The sequence below is a fragment of the Myotis myotis genome, unplaced genomic scaffold (assembly GCF_014108235.1).
Source record: "Myotis myotis isolate mMyoMyo1 unplaced genomic scaffold, mMyoMyo1.p scaffold_m19_p_9, whole genome shotgun sequence".
Taxonomy (NCBI): domain Eukaryota; kingdom Metazoa; phylum Chordata; class Mammalia; order Chiroptera; family Vespertilionidae; genus Myotis; species Myotis myotis.
In genome coordinates this window covers 63,509,038-63,527,571 of record NW_023416401.1, presented here as the reverse complement: position 1 = coordinate 63,527,571, position 18,534 = coordinate 63,509,038, and the positions used below count along the sequence as shown (strand labels likewise).

General features: G+C 52.6%; 1 protein-coding gene across 3 annotated transcripts in view; it reads right to left on the bottom strand.

The window, feature by feature from the left end:
- Positions 1-973: 973 nt before the first annotated feature.
- The window catches only part of EBF4 (EBF family member 4), a 58,791-nt gene continuing 41,230 nt past the window's right edge, over positions 974-18,534 (bottom strand). For 2 of the 3 annotated variants that reach the window (XM_036323116.1, XM_036323114.1), the window contains 11 exons: positions 12,119-12,200; positions 11,214-11,331; positions 10,980-11,113; positions 10,749-10,875; positions 9,498-9,586; positions 9,308-9,373; positions 9,044-9,221; positions 8,779-8,967; positions 4,695-4,892; positions 3,503-3,578; positions 974-3,286 (listed from right to left, as the gene is read on the bottom strand). In XM_036323116.1, the coding sequence (XP_036179009.1) occupies positions 3,508-3,578; positions 4,695-4,892; positions 8,779-8,967; positions 9,044-9,221; positions 9,308-9,373; positions 9,498-9,586; positions 10,749-10,875; positions 10,980-11,113; positions 11,214-11,331; positions 12,119-12,200 (1,252 nt within the window). In that variant the 3' untranslated portion in view covers positions 974-3,286; positions 3,503-3,507. Of the gene's footprint in view, positions 3,287-3,502; positions 3,579-4,694; positions 5,148-8,778; positions 8,968-9,043; positions 9,222-9,307; positions 9,374-9,497; positions 9,587-10,748; positions 10,876-10,979; positions 11,114-11,213; positions 11,332-12,118; positions 12,201-18,534 lie in introns of those variants that run through there. The other variant, XM_036323117.1, reaches the window with a different exon arrangement.

Below are 18,534 nucleotides of genomic sequence, written 5' to 3'. Positions count from 1 at the left end.
TAAAAAACCATCCTTTCCCCATTTGCATGGCAGTTTCCATTTTGCTGGGAGACTTTTGTTTTTGGAAGAGGCTAAGGGGCCCACCGATATGGGTGGGATGGGGAGAAAGATGTTTTGCAGAATAGTCAGCAGTAGGGCTGGTCTCAGCTGCTACCTGGCTTCCCTTGAATCACTGAGTCCAGTCCCCAGTGGGTCCTGTCTGAGCAAAATGCAGCTTCAGAGGCTATCTGATCCCCTGGTAGGATGCAGAACACAGCAGCCTCATTTTTCTGGGAAACATATGGGAAGAAAGCGGAGGATTTCTGGGAGATGTTGTCTCTCTGAAGATCGAGTAACCAACTGTCTTATCTTTATCCTGATTGGCCCTGTGGGTGGGCTGATGCTGAGAAGGGGCTTTGTCACCTGGCATTTAGAAACAACCTGGGCAGTTTCTGTCACGTGGTCTCAGGAGAATTGGGACGTGCAAATAAAGGAAAAGGAAAATTCACGCCCGCTCTGAACTTATTTCAAGTACAAAAATCAACTTCCTTTTCCCCAGGTTGACACCCCGGGATTATCTCCACGGTAGACACTTTTGTGTCCTACCCACATCTCCTCATCTTTATCTCTTCAGTGCACACCTGTCTGACTCCATCTGCCAACACCTGCATCTTTTTGCCTGAAGATTTTCTCTAGCTTTTGGGACCTGTTTTACCACCCATGGGCTGACTGGAAGTGCCAGGAAGGTAATGCTCCCCTTCCCCACAGAAGCCCCCACCCACTGACTGATGGAAGTTGGTGTATAAATACTCCAGCTCCCTTGCTCCTCAGGTGGAAAAACTCTGAGGTGTGTTCTACACTGTCTACCCCAGTTCTCTAGCAGGAAGCTTGTCTCAGATTCTGCTTCTAGGGGAACCCAATCTAAGACATGTGAAAAAGAAAATTATATTAGTCACTTTAGGCTACCATAACAAAATGCCATAGACGAGGTGGCTGAAACAATAGAAATTTATTTTCTCATTGTTCTGGAAACTACAAGTACGAGCGATCAAGGTGCCAGCTGATTTGGTTCCTGGTGAGGACTCTCTTCCTGGCTTGTAGACAGTCTCACCTTCTCACCGTGTCCTCATATAGTAAAGAGAGAGCTCTGGGGTCTCTTCTTACAAGGACACCGATTCTATCAGACGAGGGCACGACTCTCATGACCTTATTTAACCTTAATCACCTCCTTAAAGGCCCTATCTCTAAATATAGTCATATGGGGGGAAAGGGTTAGGGCTTGAATGTATGAATTTGGGGAGGACACAATTCAGTCCATCAAACTGATAGCAAACATAATTGATTAGCTCTGCCTACTCTGGACCAGGGAGTGGGCAGTGCCGACTCAAATGGTGGCCTGAGCACAGTTGAGAGATTTTTGAAGACAGATATCACATCTCATTCCTATCATCCATGGCATCTGACCCATCTCAGGAACCAGAATATGACCATTGTCCGGCTACCATCTGCATCCAGTCCAGTGGACTGCAGTGGAGAGCCCCAGGCAGTGGAAACTGCTCAGAGTCTGAATGGAGCAGGCTGTGGCATGGTAGCCTTCAGGGCTCTGCAACATAGGCTGGAAACAGGAACTGAGGGGGAGACCAGGCAAGCACTATAAATAGGGGAAGGTGACCAGAAGGCTACCTGTTATGGTCCCAGATGTTGGCCAGGATCACATGAGAAGGAAGTAGCAGGACCAGCCCATCTTCCTTGGCAAGTGTCTTTGCCCAGAGGGCTGTAGGGCATGGGCACATGGGTTGGGGAAGAATAGGATTTCCCCCGGTCAGAGCAAAAGAGTGCCACCAGCCTGGACACTGGGATCCCTGGACAATGAGTCAAAAAATGGCTCCCCAGGTCCGAGGTCTCAGGCACATGTCTCAGGGGAACAACAGGGATTCATTCATCCTGGAGAGGGGGTAAATGAGTTCAGGAATCTTGCATCTTTACTATCCTTCCTCCAAAACTCTGAGACAGGAAAGCCAGAAAGTGTTTAGGCCTGGGGTCAGACCTCGCTCAGATAGCAACTTTGGGAGCCAAAAGCCACCCCACCCAGCCCAAGTGAGGCCCTGCAGCCTCTAGCCAGGAGGGATCTTACTTCTGGGCCTGTGTACACCTAGGTAATGTTTAATTTGCTATGTTCTGGTCCCCAGCAACCCCTACCCTGGGGGATGACAATCCCTACTTTGGTCCTGCCAGACAGCTATGGGATGGAGCCCTCAGTGGCCAGAATGTGCTCCCAGCCAAAGATCTCAGGGCTCAGCCCATGTCCTGGGTCCTCAGGCCTGTACGCCTTCTCCCCACACCCCGACACAGTACCTGAAAGCAGACCTGGGTAGGGAATAGTTGCTCAGTTGAACTCTGGGGCTGTTGAAAAAGCCCAACGTGCAAGAACGCTGCCAGGGGCATGTTTTAGACGGGCTTCATGAGAAGCCTAGAAAAGCAGACCCACGCCAAGGAAGCAGGCAGGAGAGGCTGGGTGGCCACCCGCATCTGTGTTTATTGTTCTGTTTTCTCCAACCCCAACAGAGCAGAGTGTGAGTCCAGGGGCAGCTGGGCCTGTTCCATGGTTCTATGGGACCAGCAGAGTCATGTGTGTGTGGGTCAGAGTCCATGGGACATCTATTGGGAGGAAGACCCATAATTCAGGGGCCTAGCACCCCCTCTTCTGCACTGCCATGCCTGAAGCCCCCACTGGGATTCATGATGTGGCAAGCGTGAGAGTGCAGGCTGCGATGGGAGTGGGGCAGCCATGGGGCCAAGCGGCCATCGGAAGCTCCATGGGAGCCTGGGCAAGCCTTCTGAGGCTGCTGAACATTTCCCTTGCCCTAAAGAGAAGTGGGCGCTGGCCCAGCAGATGGGCCAGACACAAATGGGATCTTCCCAGGCCACCTCTCCCTGAGCTATCCTCTTTCCCACAGTCCACTTCCTGTGCTCCTGTCACCTGATGCCTCAGGTCTGCACAAAGTCCATCTCTTCCACAGGAACCGGTCCAGAGTGTGAAGTCCTACATCCCAGCACCTCCCTGGGATGCTCTCCTGCCAAAAGCATCAGCACAGTGCTGGGGCTTCGACCAGCCCCAAGAAAGGGAGGTGAAAGAAGCCTGTGGAGGGCCGGGAGCATGGGGAGGAAGTCCTCTCCCCATTCAGGCCCATGGGTTGAGGTCTGTCCACAGCCCTGGCCCTGCCTCTGTCTGTGCTGCCATCCAGGGCATGGGTGTGAATCCTGGTGGGACCTCCAGTCCGGGCCAGCAGGGGCCAGACCTGCAGACCTGGTTGGGAGATGGAGAGAAGGTCTTGAATGAAGGCTGGCTGCAGGGGACAGGAAGCCACTTCTTGACACTTGTTCAGTATGGGCCACTGCACGGGCTCCGTGGCCCTGACAGTTGTCTAGATGGGCCCTGGAGAGGAAGACCTGGACCCCCGCTCCCCATACATGCTAAGGTCTTTTGGAGAGATAGCCCATCTAAGGCCGGGAAAGGACTTACCGTAATTAGGAGTACGCCAGGCCCTGAAGCCCCCGGGCTGGAGAGTGGAACTTCTCAGAATCCTCAAAAGGCTGGTCTGTAGTAACCAAGGGGAGGGGCTATGAGCCATGTGTGGCCTGGGGAGCTTATCTGTCTGTCCTCTCTGGGCTGGGGACAGTATAAAGGGCTGAGTACAGTGCTATCAAGAGTCTTGGAGGTAGTTAGCCAGCCCTAGCTCTGGTCTGGAACCAGCATTGCAGAGAGTTGGGCGAGGCGTGCCAGAGGGCCTGGCTCGAGGTGAGGAAGCAGATGGCCAGGTACCAGGACAGAAAAGAAAAGAGGTCAGCCTCCAGGAGCACTGAGAGCCAGTGCAGTGGCAGCAGCAGCGTGGCTTCCTCCCCTATCTCCATGACATTCATCACTCCCATCACCCTTGCCCCTGCCTACCCCCTCCCATGATTGGAATTGATGTCCTTCACATTTTAAACTGTCTTGGGTTAAAAAAAAAAAACAAGGCAAAAAAGGATTGCCCTTTCAAATCATCCTAGAGCATTATCTAACAAGCCCATCCTAACAGTCATCTTCTAGGGGATGTGATTTCTTTTGACTCGCTATACACTATTGGTTAGGGCTCAGGCTGTTAAATTGGATGTTGAGTTGGAGGAGGCTGATAAATGAAGTGGCAAATGACAACCATTTCACAATTGGGATGTGGAGGGATGATGTGGTCTCAATTTCTTATCTGGAAAATGGGGGAGAGGAAGCTGGGCTAAACTTTGTCCAAGGCCAGCCCCCTTCCATCAGCAAGTGACCCAGTCCCTCACAGTGGTGTGTGCTACCCTCCAGTGGACACACAGGTAAAAAGCACGCAGTCCACGTGGGGTTCCTCCAGCTGAGTATTAGGTCTCTGCCCTGGGTTCAACTGGATGGGGGTGGGGCCTTGGGATGGTTTTCAGACCTTCTCCAACTGGAATTTGAGTCCCCTTTCCCTTGGTCAAGTGGCCAGTTGATAGCATCAGGAGTGGTGACCATCCCAAGCTATGAGGACAGGGAAATGGGGTCCCCTTGGACTCCTACAAAGCTCTTTGCTCTGTACCCTACAGGGAGAACTGGTCAAGTGGCATGAGGCTCTGGTGAGACGTGGATGGTATGGGCCCCTCAAGCCCAGCTGCTCCACCAGGCCACACTGGGGCAGAATGAACCACTCACTCACCTGGAAGCCCCTCTCCGTGGGCTCTGGGGCAGGCCTGGGTTGGGGAGCTTGGTGGGCGCAGCACGGGGGCAAAGGCGCTCCTCTGTTTGACAGCGGAGATCATGTTGACAGGTGAGAAGGAGAAGACGCTGGTGGTGGGGGCAGCCGCCGGGAGAGACATGGAGGAGGCAGCAGCCAGCGGGGGGCTAGAGGGCATGACTCCGGGGCGGGGCGGGCAGGGGCAGGTGCAGCAGGGAAGGCAGTGGGAGACACAACAGGGAGACAGCACCATAGTGAGCAGCGTGGGCTGCTGACCCCAGGCCCAGACCTCACTCGGGGTTGTGAAGGTCCTGGGGGGACCCATACAGGGCAGGGTCTGGAGGCAGGCTGGGAGCCTCTGAGGTCCTGGGCCAACACTTGCCTTTTGGGGGGCTCTGGAGACCCTTTCTTGGGGCTGGAGGTAACAGAGTCAGACTAGGTAAAAACAAGCAAAACCAGAATATCCAACAAAATCAAATACTGGGAGGTGGCCCCAAAGATGAGAGATGAGCAAGAGATAGAACAGCCTAGGATTCCTGCTGAAAACCACTGGAAGTCTGAGAAGCTGAAAAATATTTATGGGACCTAGAGTACCAAAGTTCTCAGAGTCAAAGATTGGGGTTCATAGTGGAGCTGGGGCAAATGGTCAGGGGTAAAGTTTGGGGGTAGAAGGCTCCTGTTACAAGGCTCTCTGTCCAGGGCCAGAGCTCACACAACAAGCACTTGAACTTCCTCCACAAATATGCTCCCCTTATCAATCACCTCTCACTCTGGGTATTTTGTTTTCTCCCAGTTTAATGTAGGTCCTTGTCATCTCCAGCCCAGGTCCTACATCACCCTCTTCCAGCTGGTCAATTTTAAAGAAAGCATAGGGCCAGACTGGCGTGACTCAGTGGTTGAGCATCGGCTTATGAACCAAGAGGTCATGGTTCGGTTCCGGTCAGGGCAGCACGTGTCTGGGTTGTAGGCTCCATACCCAGTAGGGGGCGTGTAGGAGGCAGCCAAGCAATGGTTCTCATCATCGATGTTGCTGTCTCTCTCCCTTCCTCTCTGAAATCAATCAAATAAATAAATTTATATATATATATTTTAAATCCTCACCGAGGATATTTTTCCTTTGATATTTAGAGAGAGTGGAAGAGGTAAAGAGAGAGAAATATCAATGTGAGAGAAACACATTGATTGGTTGCCTCCTGCACATGCCCCGACCAGGGCCCAGGCCAGCGGGGAGCCTGCAAACCAAGGTACATGCCCTTGACTGGAATCAAACCCGGGACCCTTTGGTCCACAGGCTGATGCTCTATCCACTGAGCCAAACCAGCTAGGGCTAAAAATATATTTAAAAATAAATAAATAAAGTGTAGGGATCACATCCTCAGATTTTCCTGTCCTCCAACCCCCTAGTCACCCGGAGCTGTGGCTTGCAGCCCTGCATAGAGGCTTTGTCTGTCCCTCCTCCCTACAGCCTCCTCTCCTGGGGGCTCCTGCCCACTGTATCTCTGGACTCCTCTTTCCATATCTTCATCTGAACCCAGTTCCCTGCCTTTCCTAAAGACCAATCCAGCTGTGATTTCAGTGTTGTCTGAGCAGCGGGCTATGGGGTGGGGCAGAGGCTTTCTGGAAGAAACCAAGAGCCTGAGAAGGCTAGCTGCCTTTGGCATCAAAGCACCCCTCCTCCTCCCATTGATTTATTGCTGCCCTTGTCCCAAATGTCCTCAGGCCATGAATGGTCATCTCCTTTAAGACAATGCTCACTGCTAGCTGACCAGGCCATGAGCTCCACATGAGCTCCACGGAGGGCTTGAAACAAATGTACTCTATCTCTCAAGGCCAGGGGCTCACAGCCACATTTTGCAGTTTGAGTAGGATGGGAGTTGTGGGTCAGTCCAGGGCTGCTGGTGGCCAAAGTAAAGACCAAGGGGCAGTCCACACAGATAGCCCAGACCCACTGGCTGGGACAGTTCTGGATGTCATTCCAGGCACATCCTAGCACTCAATGAAAATGACAGTCCCTGAAGCTATACCACAATGTCCTCTGCACATGAGGAGTGGATGGGGACCTGGGTCAGCACTACAATATTACGAGATGGGACTGGCACTGGGGCGAGGCCAGGGTGTCCCCAGCTGATGTTGGAAGTGGGGTATAAGCAGCTCTAGAATTCTCGATCCTCTGGCTGAATGGGGAGATCCCAGGTGGCCTGGCTTCTGCCCACTGGATCAGTGAGTTCCTCCACTGCTGATGGCACTGTGTTATAGTGGAGGAGGGAGGTTGGTGCTCCAGACTCCAGCAGCTCCAAATCCGAGGGGCACCCAGAGAGAGGTTTGAGAGTGCTTTCCTAGAACTGAAGGGAAGTAAGAGCAGTGGAGCCTGGCCTGAGAAAATGGCCAGGAGAGACAGAGGCTTCCGGAGGGATATCGCCTGTGTGGATGCTGGAATATGGGGCTTAGGGTTCCAGAAGTTGAGCCTGGGAAGGGAGTAGAGTGCCAGACTCAAATCCACAGTCAGAAAGAGCAGTACCCAGGGTGCAGGCCACTGGCAAGGAAGGCTAGGCAGGTGGCCAGAGACTTTGATCCTCAGCAATAGCAAACATAAGATGGGGGGCAGGAGGTGAGGAAACCACAGGAAAAGCCACGACCAGCTTCTTGCACAGCCTTCCTCATTCCTCTGGCTCAGCAGCGTCCCCCTAGACTTGAGGTACAATCTCTCTTACAATTGATAGGGAGGTGCTTTGCAGCACACAGTGGGTGCTTTATAAATGTCAGCTTAATAGCTAAGTTAAAGGGTGTCCCAAAATTCACGCAAGAAGTAATTTTGATAGAAAACACAGGTTTATAATTTAAAATTGCAAATTTTTTATTGATTCATAAAGTATACAGTATAGGGTTATGTATGGAATAGCATTTCGGGTAAATGGCCTCCACGGCTTTGCTGGCACATACGCACTCTTTTATTGAAATTTTCCATGACCGAAATGCGGCTGCTCAGGCAATAACAGTTAGTGGTGCTCACTATCGTGACATGATAATCCAGTTTTTTGTGCCGTGGAGGCCATTTACCCGATATGCTATTCCATACATAACCCTATCCTGTATACTTTATGAATCAATAAAATAAAAATTTAGAATTTTTAATTATAAACCTGTGTTTACTATCAAAATTACTTCTTGCGTAAATTTTGGGACACCCTTATAAGAAGCTGAAAACAGGCTGCCCTGGAACTTGGTGTTGAAAAGAGGGACTTGAGGGCAGTGCAAACAGTAAAAGCCTAAATGTCCTGTTGCCCATCGACCTACCTTTGAAATGCTCCACCCCAAGAAGCCAGACAGAGAATGATTAGTGCCCTGAGGACAACCCTCGGCAGGGGGTGACAATGATCCCATTTTACAGCAAAGAAACTGACGTTCAAAGTAAATAACTAGCTGAATGTCAGGCAGCTCCTGATTTGGACACTCAAACGTTGAATCCCGCCGTCTGACCACACAGAATTCGCTCGCTCTGCGTGACCCCATCGCAGGGAGCCACGTCTCCCCTGCCTCTCAGACCAACGCTCCAGGGGAGCATGGGGCCAGGTGGAAACCCCCTTTTCTTGATCCCCGAGTTCCCTCAGGCTTCCGGCAGGGGGCGCCATGCTCCTCCCGAAGTTCTGGTTTAAGACCAAAAGGTGGCGGTCCGCCAGGTTCAGAGGGACGCTCCCTAGTTAAAAGCCCTTTTTAAAGGGACGGGAAGGCTAGAAGCGATGAAGTCAGCAAAGAGAGCTAACAGTGCAAGAACTGTCCCGGCCCCAGGGCCCGGGATGTGAAGCAGAGGGGTGGAGTTGAGGGGCGGGAGCCCAACGAGAGAGAGAGAGAGAGAGAGAGAGAGAGAGAGAGAGAGAGAGAGAGAGAGAGAGAAATCGCACGCCGAGGGCTGGCCTGGCTCCCAATGTCAAGGCCAGTGTCGATGCTCAAGGGACAGGCGCCGGAAGCCTCCCCCCCCCCCCGCCCCAAGGGCTAGGAGGCGCAGGGCTGAGCCCCACGCTGCTCCCGGGGGTCCCGGTCCCTCCCTCCGCGGGCAGGGGACACTCACTGGTGAAGGGCGAGGTGGCCGTGGAGCCATTGAGGAAGCTCGGGGAGCCGGGCACGCCGAGGCCAGCCACTCCCGGCGCCCCGTAGCCGCCGAGGCCGGCTCCGAGGCCGCCGCCGTAGCTGCTCTGCTGCGAGCCGGGGCTGGGCGCGAACCCGCGGGGGGACGCGCTGCTGCAGCTGCGCGCGTAGCCTGCGGGAGAGCGGCGGTCAGGGGTGCAGCGCCGCCGGGAAGGGGGCGTCCGCGCGCTGGGGACTGCGGGACGCACCCGGCTCCGGGCCCGGCGTGGCTTCCCCGACGGCGATGGCCAGCGGGCTGCTGAAGGCGTTGATGCCCACGACGGCGGGGTGGGGGTGGCTGGGGGCCAGCGGCCCCAGGGGCGCGGGCGCTCGGGGGGTGCTGTACAGGGCCTCGGCCACGTCCGCCGCGCGCTTCAGGAGGAGCTCCTGCGAAGACAGGAGCAGGGCAGGCCGGGCAGCCGGGGCGCCGGGGCGCAGGCAGCGCGCGCGGGGCGGCGGCGGGAGCGCCCTACCTGGTTACTGCTGGGCACTCCGTACAGGGCCTCCGCCAAGTCGGCCGCCCGCTTCAACAGCACCTCCTGGGGACAGGGGAGGAGACAGCGGGACCAAGGAGCAGTCCCTGGGGGCGACGGAGGGGCCTGGAGCCCCGACTCCCGCCTCGGCCACAGGACACCCTCACCCCCGCCCCGCCCCTCCGAGTACCTTGGGCAGCCTCTCGGGATCGCCGGGGTGTCTGGGAATGACTTTCTGTAGCCGCTGGAACCCGTAGTCAATGGTGGGTTCGTTCAGGGCTGGGGAGAGCGGCAGCGAGTGGAGGACGCCCCCTCCCAGCGCCCGGCGCAGCAGAGCCGCCACGCAGCCCCACCCCAACCTCTCGGAAAATCCCGGGTCGGTGATCTTAGACGTTTCTTGAGTTCCTCTCTTATTACAAAAAAGGAAACTGTATATACATGTTAGCTTCTGCAGGACTGGAGGGAAAGTTTTTTTTTTTATCATCTGCATTTGGTCTTATCAGGAGTAAATTATTTGCCATAAAAAAGAAACCCCTCAACCGTCTCCACTTATCACAGCTCAGGTGCACTCTCAGCAGCACTCACCCCAACCTAACGCACCAGCGGAAGCCTTACCTTCCTTCACCTTCGGCGTCAGATTTAGAGAATTTCCTTTCGTTTACCCCAAAGTGCAGAATACTCACTCCGGGTCCTTGCACTTGCATGCCTTCTCCCTTCTCCCTGGATGCCTACCCGCCCCCCCCCCCCCCCACACACACACACTCTGCAGGAGGAATCCCTTGGCTGACATCCCCTCCGCGTGTATCTCCAGCCCCCAGCCAGGCTGGCACTCCCTGTCAGTAAGTAGGGTCACTGCCCAGTGGGGGGAGCCCCACGAAGGGCTCCGTGAATATCTGTTGGATGGGGGTGGGGTGAGGGTGGAGAAGTGCGCGGCTTGGGCTTAGGTGGGAATTTCTGGCCAGTGGCCAAATAGAGCCGGGATGGAGGCTTCTACCCCGCATATCCAGGGAGTGGCTTTCACTCGGGTCGTGTGTGTGTGTGTGTGTGTGTGTGTACACGCATGCAGAGTGAGGCTTGGAGGAACCAAGACAACCCAGGGAGGATTCAGAGAGCAGCGAGCCTATTGGGGGCACCTTAGAAATAAACATTCCCGTGGAGATGTTAGTCTACTCTAGACCCTGAGGAGTGGGGTGCTCTGGACACCCTGGCGAGAAGGCCCGAGGCAGAGAGAAGGCGGAGGAGGGCTGGGACTCGGCGCCTGGGAGGGGAATGAGGAGCCCGAGGCCAGGGAGAGGGAGAAGCGAAAGGACAGAACGCAGCGCGAGGTGCATAGGGAGGAAAGCAGCCGCCAGGGGGCGAGACCACAGGTAGATTTGACTAACCCCGAGGCCAGGGCTCCAGAACGGTACCGAGGACCGGGCTCCTTCCCGGGACTCCTCACCTGTGTAGACAAAGCGGCCGGGGGCTCCCTTGCAAAATTGCTTGGACTTGTAGGACAGGGTCACCTCCACCACCCCGGGGATGTGCCGCGGGGGCGTCTGCACCCGAATGGCGTGGGGCGTGATGAGCTGCGAGGGGAGAGAGGAGGCCTTCGGGTGAAGCCCCCGGGAGAGAAAGGCCCAGCCCCGAGCCCGGAGGGAGTCTGACCGGGGCGGGGAGGGGGGTGGCCCACCTCACTCCACACGAGCACGTTCCCGAACACGACCTGCAAGCCGTCGAAGAAGTTGTCGCCGATGACAATGACGGTGGCGCCGCCCGTGGTCCAGCCCTCCCCCGGGCTGATGGCCTTTATGCAGGGGGTGGCAGCTGGGAGGCGGGAGAGGAGCCAGGTCAGGGGCTGGCCCCAGGGTGGGGACGCGAGGCTGGCCGGGCCTGCGGCCGCGGGGGCTGAACCGGGGGTCCTGACCTTCGGAGGGGTCCAGGCGGCGCGCCCTGCGGCCATGCTTGGAGTTGTTGTGCACAAACATGTTGTCAGACACGGCCAGCACGTGTCCGTCCACGCTCACGGTCGTGGACACCACCACCTGCGGGGAGAGCCGAGGCCAGCCTGGCTGGAGCCCTGGGGACGGGGGAGGCTCCCAGGAGGAAACTTGTGGGGCGCCAGCACCTGGAGGCTGGCGGCTGGATGCTGGAATTCAGGGTCAAGGACAGGGGGAAAGCTTCAGCCCCGCAGGGCTGTGGAAGGGAGCCAGCTGGGTCAGGTGACATTCCCAGAAGCCCAGTCTCTGACTGCCCAGGGCAACTGACCCCGGGGCTAGAAAAGTCAAGAGCTCTGGGGGAGACTGTCTCCCCGGGTGGAGTGGCTACGGTTTCCGCAGACACACAGTAGCCCAGGCTCTGTTCCTGGGGCTCCAGGGCAGGAATGGGTCTTAGGCAAGTGAAGTGAGAGTTTTGATGAGGGGGTCAGCATCAGCTTGAGAGCCCACCAGCAGGAGCCCCCACCCTTGGGAGGAAATTGGGGCTGCCTTCTTCCCCCCTCCTTCCCTGGGACGGGTGTGCAGGTTGGGGATGTGCTAAGGGCAGCTGCTCGCTGCTTCACGCTATGCAAATTAGCTGGGTCGTTAATCATGTAAAAATGTCACAATTAGCATCTCCTTAAGTGGGGCTCTAATGAAGCCTCCCTTGGCAGCCAGCATAAGCTGAGATGGAGCCACCCCACCCCCAGCAGGCATCAGACCCTGAAGCACAGGGCTGGGCTGGGCTGGGCAGGGATCTGCCCTCAAGGCCTTTCCCGGGGTGGCAGGGGTACCCCTGACTCCCACTAACAGGAAAGGGCAGGTTTGCAGGCGTGAACCCTCTCCCCAGACCCACCTGGAAGCGACGCATGTCTCGGGGATTCCCGGCGTTCTTTAGGCAGTTCTGGTTGCATTTGAGGAAGAACTTGAGGAAGAACCTGAAACAGTATGGCGGTGGGCTCAAGGGTCTGGAGGTTCTGGAAACAGATGAAGATCCAACTGCTCCCTGCTATGCCCCCTCCCAGTAGAGTGACTGCATTCTGTCTGCTCACATGCAGACACACACCCAATATTCCTATCACAAGCGACACACACACAGGATGCCTGATATCCACGCAGTAGACCCATCCCAACAACTATTTCATACACAGACTACCCCCCACAGCGTACGAATCACACCGTGCCTATTTGTCCCACAAAGTGGATTCTTAAAGAATATGTCCATTATGTATACCATATATACCTATTACTCATAATTATACCCACCACACAATGTATACATATGCAGCAGGTACTCACACTTACCTGTAAACCTATCCCACTCCCTGTATATGTCATAGTATATGCCAGTGATGGTGAACCTATGACATGCGTGCCAGAGGTGACACACGAACTCATTATTTTGGTTGATTTTTCTTTGTTAAATGGCATTTAAATATATAAAATAAATATCAAAAATATAAGCCTTTGTTTTACTATGGTTGGAAATATCAAAAAATTTCTATATGTGACATGGCACCAGAGTTAAGTTAGGGTTTTTCAAAATGCTGACACGCCGAGCTCAGAAGGTTCGCCATCACTGGTATATGCCCATCTCACATATACTGGTAGTGCATCCATATCACATAGCATGTGCCTCCCCAAAGTGTACCCATCACCCACACAGTGTACACTTGTCATAAAAGTATATCCATTCTATACACTGTAGATGCCTTATATACTATTACTCACAAAACATAGCCATCACAGAGTGTATACTCACCACACTCAGGGTATATCCTTCATATAAGCCTATTCAATATGTACTCCACACACAGTCTGTACTTATCACATACATATGGTACACTCATCACATGCAGTCTCTCCATTACTCACAGTGTATGACCATCGTACATAGTATATGCACAGAAAGAATATGACAATATACTAGTATGCATTAATATACCATTTTGTTATATACAATCACCCTAAATACAGCCATTGCAAGTACTGTATAGGCATCACATATAGTAAGCAGATCTCCCCAACAAATCCCCCTCACGCATAGCAGATCTCGCTCACACATAGACCCCTGTAGAACACTCAGGTGCAGACATGTCATGTGACCCCAAATAGTGCACACCCATCATGTATACACTCCATCCACCTCTACAAGATACCCTGCAGACAGACAGCTTTTATGTCCCCATAAGGTCGTCACCACAGTGTAGATGCCATATATAATCCAATAGGTCCTCCCCAAGCTGCAGGAAACTCAAATGCTCCCAAACAGTACACCTGCACAGTGTAGACACTCCATTTATATCACATTATATGCCATCGTAAGGACTCCTTACACCCCTATAAGATACTCCATGGTACAGACACTTCTTTGCTCACAGTAGTCACCATGCATGCCCCACATTGATGACAGTGTTGACACCCTAATCACACACAGTGTAGACCAGTTTATTTAAATTCCATGTTAATGTACTCAGTCCTTTACAAGGTGCTAAACTGAGGAGGACAAAATAGCGGGATAGGACATAGTCCTAAAGGGGATTAATGCTAACCCTGGGATGTCACCGATGATTCAACTTCAAAGATGACACCACTTCCCTTACATGCTCACATGTGCCCATTGCATGAAATCCACTCCCAACCTACAGAATCCAGAGGAAGGGTCCCTGGATGGGGCTGGAGAGCTAGGCTCTGGCCCAGGCAGGCTCATTGTGTGGTCTGGAGTAAATCCTGCATCACTGGCATCCACTTTCAGCCATAAACCAGGAGAGCAGTAATTGATGGCTGCTGAGGCGCCTTCCAGTTCTGCCTCTGGACATCCTTTCAGTGGTTCTCAACCTTCCTAATGCCACGACCCTTTAATACAGTTCCTCATGTTGTGGGGACCCCCAACCATAAAATTATTTTCGTTGCTACTTCATAACTGTAATTTTGCTACTGTTATGAATCGTCATGTAAATATCTGATATGCAGGATGTATTTTCAGGGGTCACGACCCACAGGTTGAGAACCGCTGCTTTAGTTCCTACCTCCCAATGCCTCAGGCTGCTGTTTCCTGCAGGGTCCTGGCTCCCCCTGGGGGAACTCCCGTCCTGGCCTCTTCTACAGCCCTTGCTCGCAGGTCTTCCCACCCTTTCCCTTTCCAGTACAGGTTGCTTTTGTCCTTTGGGTCCACACCAATTCCCACTTCCTGTCTGGCCTTTGGGGACCACGCCTCCCTGAGAGCCCCAGGGCCCTTCTGGCACCTCCAGCTGTGCAGGCCTGCCCCAGGACATCTCAGTTTGTGAGTCTGGTTGGCTTTACTTGCAGAGAGGTGTTGAGTAAAAAGCAGCCACGCAAGGCCTGAGCCCTGCGTGGGGGTGATGAGAGTCAGTTCCCTTTTCCCTTTCCTCTGAGCCTGCGGCTCAGAACTGCACACAGTCGATGCCATCAATGGTGTTGCTGCTGAAATCTCACCCACTGCCAGCTGGTCGTCCATGGGCTGCTCCCACCCCGTCGGAGGCCCAGCCGATGCACACACTCCCCTGAGAGCCTGTTGCAGCAGCAGCAGCGCATGCCGCGGCCCTGTCAGCCTCGGAGCTGTTAAGAAAAGCTATCCACAACTTGCAAATAAGGCAAAGAGATGCCTGTGAGCCCTTCCAAACACATTCTGGAACAGTGGTTTTCAAGTGTGGCACCCACACCACCAGTAGCCGCATCACCTGGGAACTTGCTAGAAATGCAGACTCTTGGGACTCACCTCAGACACGTTGAATCAGAACCTCTTGGGGGTGGGGCCTAGCCATCTGTGTGTTCATAAGCCCTCAGGTGATTCTTTTTTCTTTTTAATATATTTTTATTGATTTCAGAGAGGAAGGGAGGAGATAGAAACATCAATGATGAGAGAGAATCATTGATCAGCTGCCTCCTGCATGCCCCCCACTGGGGACTGAGCCCACAACCGGGCATGGGCCCTGATCAGGAATTGAACCGTGACTTCCTGGTTCATAGGTTGATGCTCAACCACTGAGCAACACCAGCCAGGCAGCCCTCAGGTGATTCTGATGCTCCCTAAAGTTTGAGAAGCACTGCTCCAGAGCTGCACTACCCCACACAGCAGCCACAAGCCCTGTGTGGCATTGAGAACTTCAAATGCAGTTTGTCTGAGCTGAGATGTGCTATAAGTATAAAATACCTGCCATATTTCAGTCACTTAGAAAAAATGTAAAATACCTCATTAGTGTGTGTGTGTGTGTGTGTGTATATATACATACATATATATATTTAAATACTCATTGGAGGATATTTTTTCCATTGATTTTTTTTTTGTTAGAGAGAATAGAGGGAAGGGAAGTGGGGGGTGGGGTGGGAGAGAGAGAGAGAGAGACATCAATTGGTTACCTCACACACACACCCCAACTTGGGTTGGGGATCGAACCTGCAACCAGAGTACGTGCCCTTGACCAGGAATCAAACCCGAGACCCTTCAGTCCATGAGCTAACACTCTAGCCACTGAGCCAAACCAGCCAGGGCTCATTAGTAACTTATTTGGTATTGATTACATGTTGCAATGATAATAATTTTGGATATAGTAGGTTAAATTAAATATATTTTCATAATTAATATTACCACTTCTTTTAAAAAATGTGGCTGCTAGAAAATGTAAAATTACATATGTGGCTTGCATTATATTTATATTGACTATGTTGCTATAGAGTATTATGTTAACAAAGCCATTTAAGAGTTAGCTGATTATCCAGGGAAAGTAACTTTGACTCATATTTGCTATTGATGGGGCCCAGATGACATAAAGTTAGGTGCTAATCTACAGAAAACTACTAAGATGCAAATGATTTTTGTTGGGAGAAGTAAATATTTCTGTTTGGTAGAGAAGTTAACCCTAACGGTTACAATTTTATTGATTGCCCTATGGACTTTAACTAGCTTCATATCTAACTTGGCAATCTCATTCCAGTATTTTTCACATATTCCATTTCTTCTCCAGTTCTCCCTCCTCCCCTCCCCCCTTTCCTAACTATATACTCTCCTGGAAGGAAGAGAGCCTGGCAGGGTCTAGGTAAGTGAGGATGAGCCATCCTGCTCCGGAGCCAGGGACATCCTACAGGGACCCAAGACAGGAAGGGATGTGAATTGTGTTGAGGGGCTGTGAAGCTCTGATGACCCCTCAAGCCTGTATGATTCCAGGGGTGGGGAAGAAAGAGGAGATGGGAGAAGAGGGGAGGGGGTTTCTGAAAAGCCCCACTACTCCCATGGGGCTGGAAGTCTGGGGAAGCTACCTTTACCTGGCTGGGCAGAGTCAAGCCCACAGCCCTGGTGAGCTGAGTATCCCTAGGGAGGGTGAGCATTTTACTATGCCCCTAGGTCAGACAGTGCCTTCCCTATTGTGGCCATGAGGCTCTTTGGGGGTGTGATCCCACAGAAAGGGTGGTAAGAGAAAGGTCAAGTCCCAGGAGCTGCCACTGGAACTACTAGAAGAAAACACCATAATTACAAGCATGAGTTACAAATAAATTATAAAACTGCAAAAATAAATTTAAAAAATCATCCACCCAGGCCGGGGTGCCTCAGTGGTTGAGTGTCCACCTATGAACCAGGAAGTCACGGTTGATTCCTGGTCAGGGCACATGCCCAGGTTGCGGGCTCGGTCCCCAGTGGGGGGCGTGCAGGAGGCAGCCGACCAATGACGTTACTATCTCTCGCACCCTCTCCCTTCCTCTCTGAAATAATAAAAAGAAAAAAGGTCCCCCAGGTCTAATTTACAAGTACAGTACTCAGCAATAGCCTGGGAACTGCTGAGTTCTCACTCGCATTATCTTGTGTGACCCTCTCATAGTCCTGAGGTCTGCAATCATTCCTACTTGACAGATGAGAAAACAGAGGATAAGCTACAAAGTCACAGTGAGTGCCAAAGTTGGGGTATCAATTTGGGACTCCATGCACTGCTGACATTGATAAGAATCATGGAAAAATCCCTCTAAGTGGGGTTCTCAGGGTCCAACCGAGCCCCAGCCAGGCTGTTCAGTGAGCCGTCCTTCAAAAGAAGCAGGCCATGCAGGGACCAGGTTCGCCCTTGAACGGGGATCTCCCCAAGGTTACACATTCATCAGGGTTGCAAAGGAGACTCAGGTGTCCTTACTGCTAGTTTGGGGCCTTCTCAGCCAGAGAAGATTTTTGCAATTAGAGAACAGTTGCCTAATATGAGCCAAAAGTTGACCGGCGTTGCAGTTCAGTGAAGGGTACACATGGTTTCATTATTCTGTTCTGTCTATATGCTCAGCATCCTCCATAATGGAAAGCTTAATAAAATGCCAGATGAAGAGCTGTGGACAGTGGTCATCCAACTAATAAAGCCATTGAGAGAGGTAGTTATTCATCATGACTCTGGATGCAGTCCACTCACACTCCTACCTTACCACTTCCTGAACTTAGTTTAGCCTTCTTAATCATTTCTATAAGTGCTTTTCATTCACCCCTGTAAAAACAACTCAAGATGAAATTAAAATGAACCTTCCTTGTCAATGAAATATTCCATATCAAAGCAGATGCTGGATTGACTCAAGTGCAAACATTTGACTTATACACATGACACCACTGCCTAAAGAAACCTCCCTTAGCACAGAACTTTACTCAAAAGAAGCAAGACGTAAGGGAAATGTGGAGGTGACCGATGTGAGCCCACTGTTCAACTCTGGGTCGTTGGGGCTGGAGTGCAGAGTAGACGGAACTGCTCTTTGGAAGGCAGTGTCCAGGTATCACATGGCGACTTGGTGCCTGCCTGGGTTCCCTCACCCCAGCCTCTGCGACTGTTGGCTGTTAAGGAACCCACTACCTGTGAATTATCCTCGGCCAGAAGCAAGGTCCTCGCCACCCCGCCCCCCCTGCCCCGGCACCAGCAGCCCACAGACTGACATTACAAGGATGATAAACTCTTAGTGCTATTCATACTCCCAAACTCCCCAAAGGATCAGGCTGACACTGGACTCCAGCTGAGACCATCTTCTTGCTAAATCCCTTTTCCTGCCGGGTCCTGCTTCCCTCGCTTCTTGTCTCTTCAGAATGCTCTTCCAATACATCACTTTCTTTTTTGAATTTTTAAAAAATTGTTGGTCAATCCTCACTAGAGGATATTTTTTCCACTGATATTTAGAAAGAATGGAAGGGAGGGAAAGGGGAGAGAGCGAGAGAGAGAGAGAGAGAGAGAGAGAGAGAAGAAATGTCGATGTGAGAGAGACCAGGGCCAGGGCCAATTGTATCGAACCTGCAACCCAGGT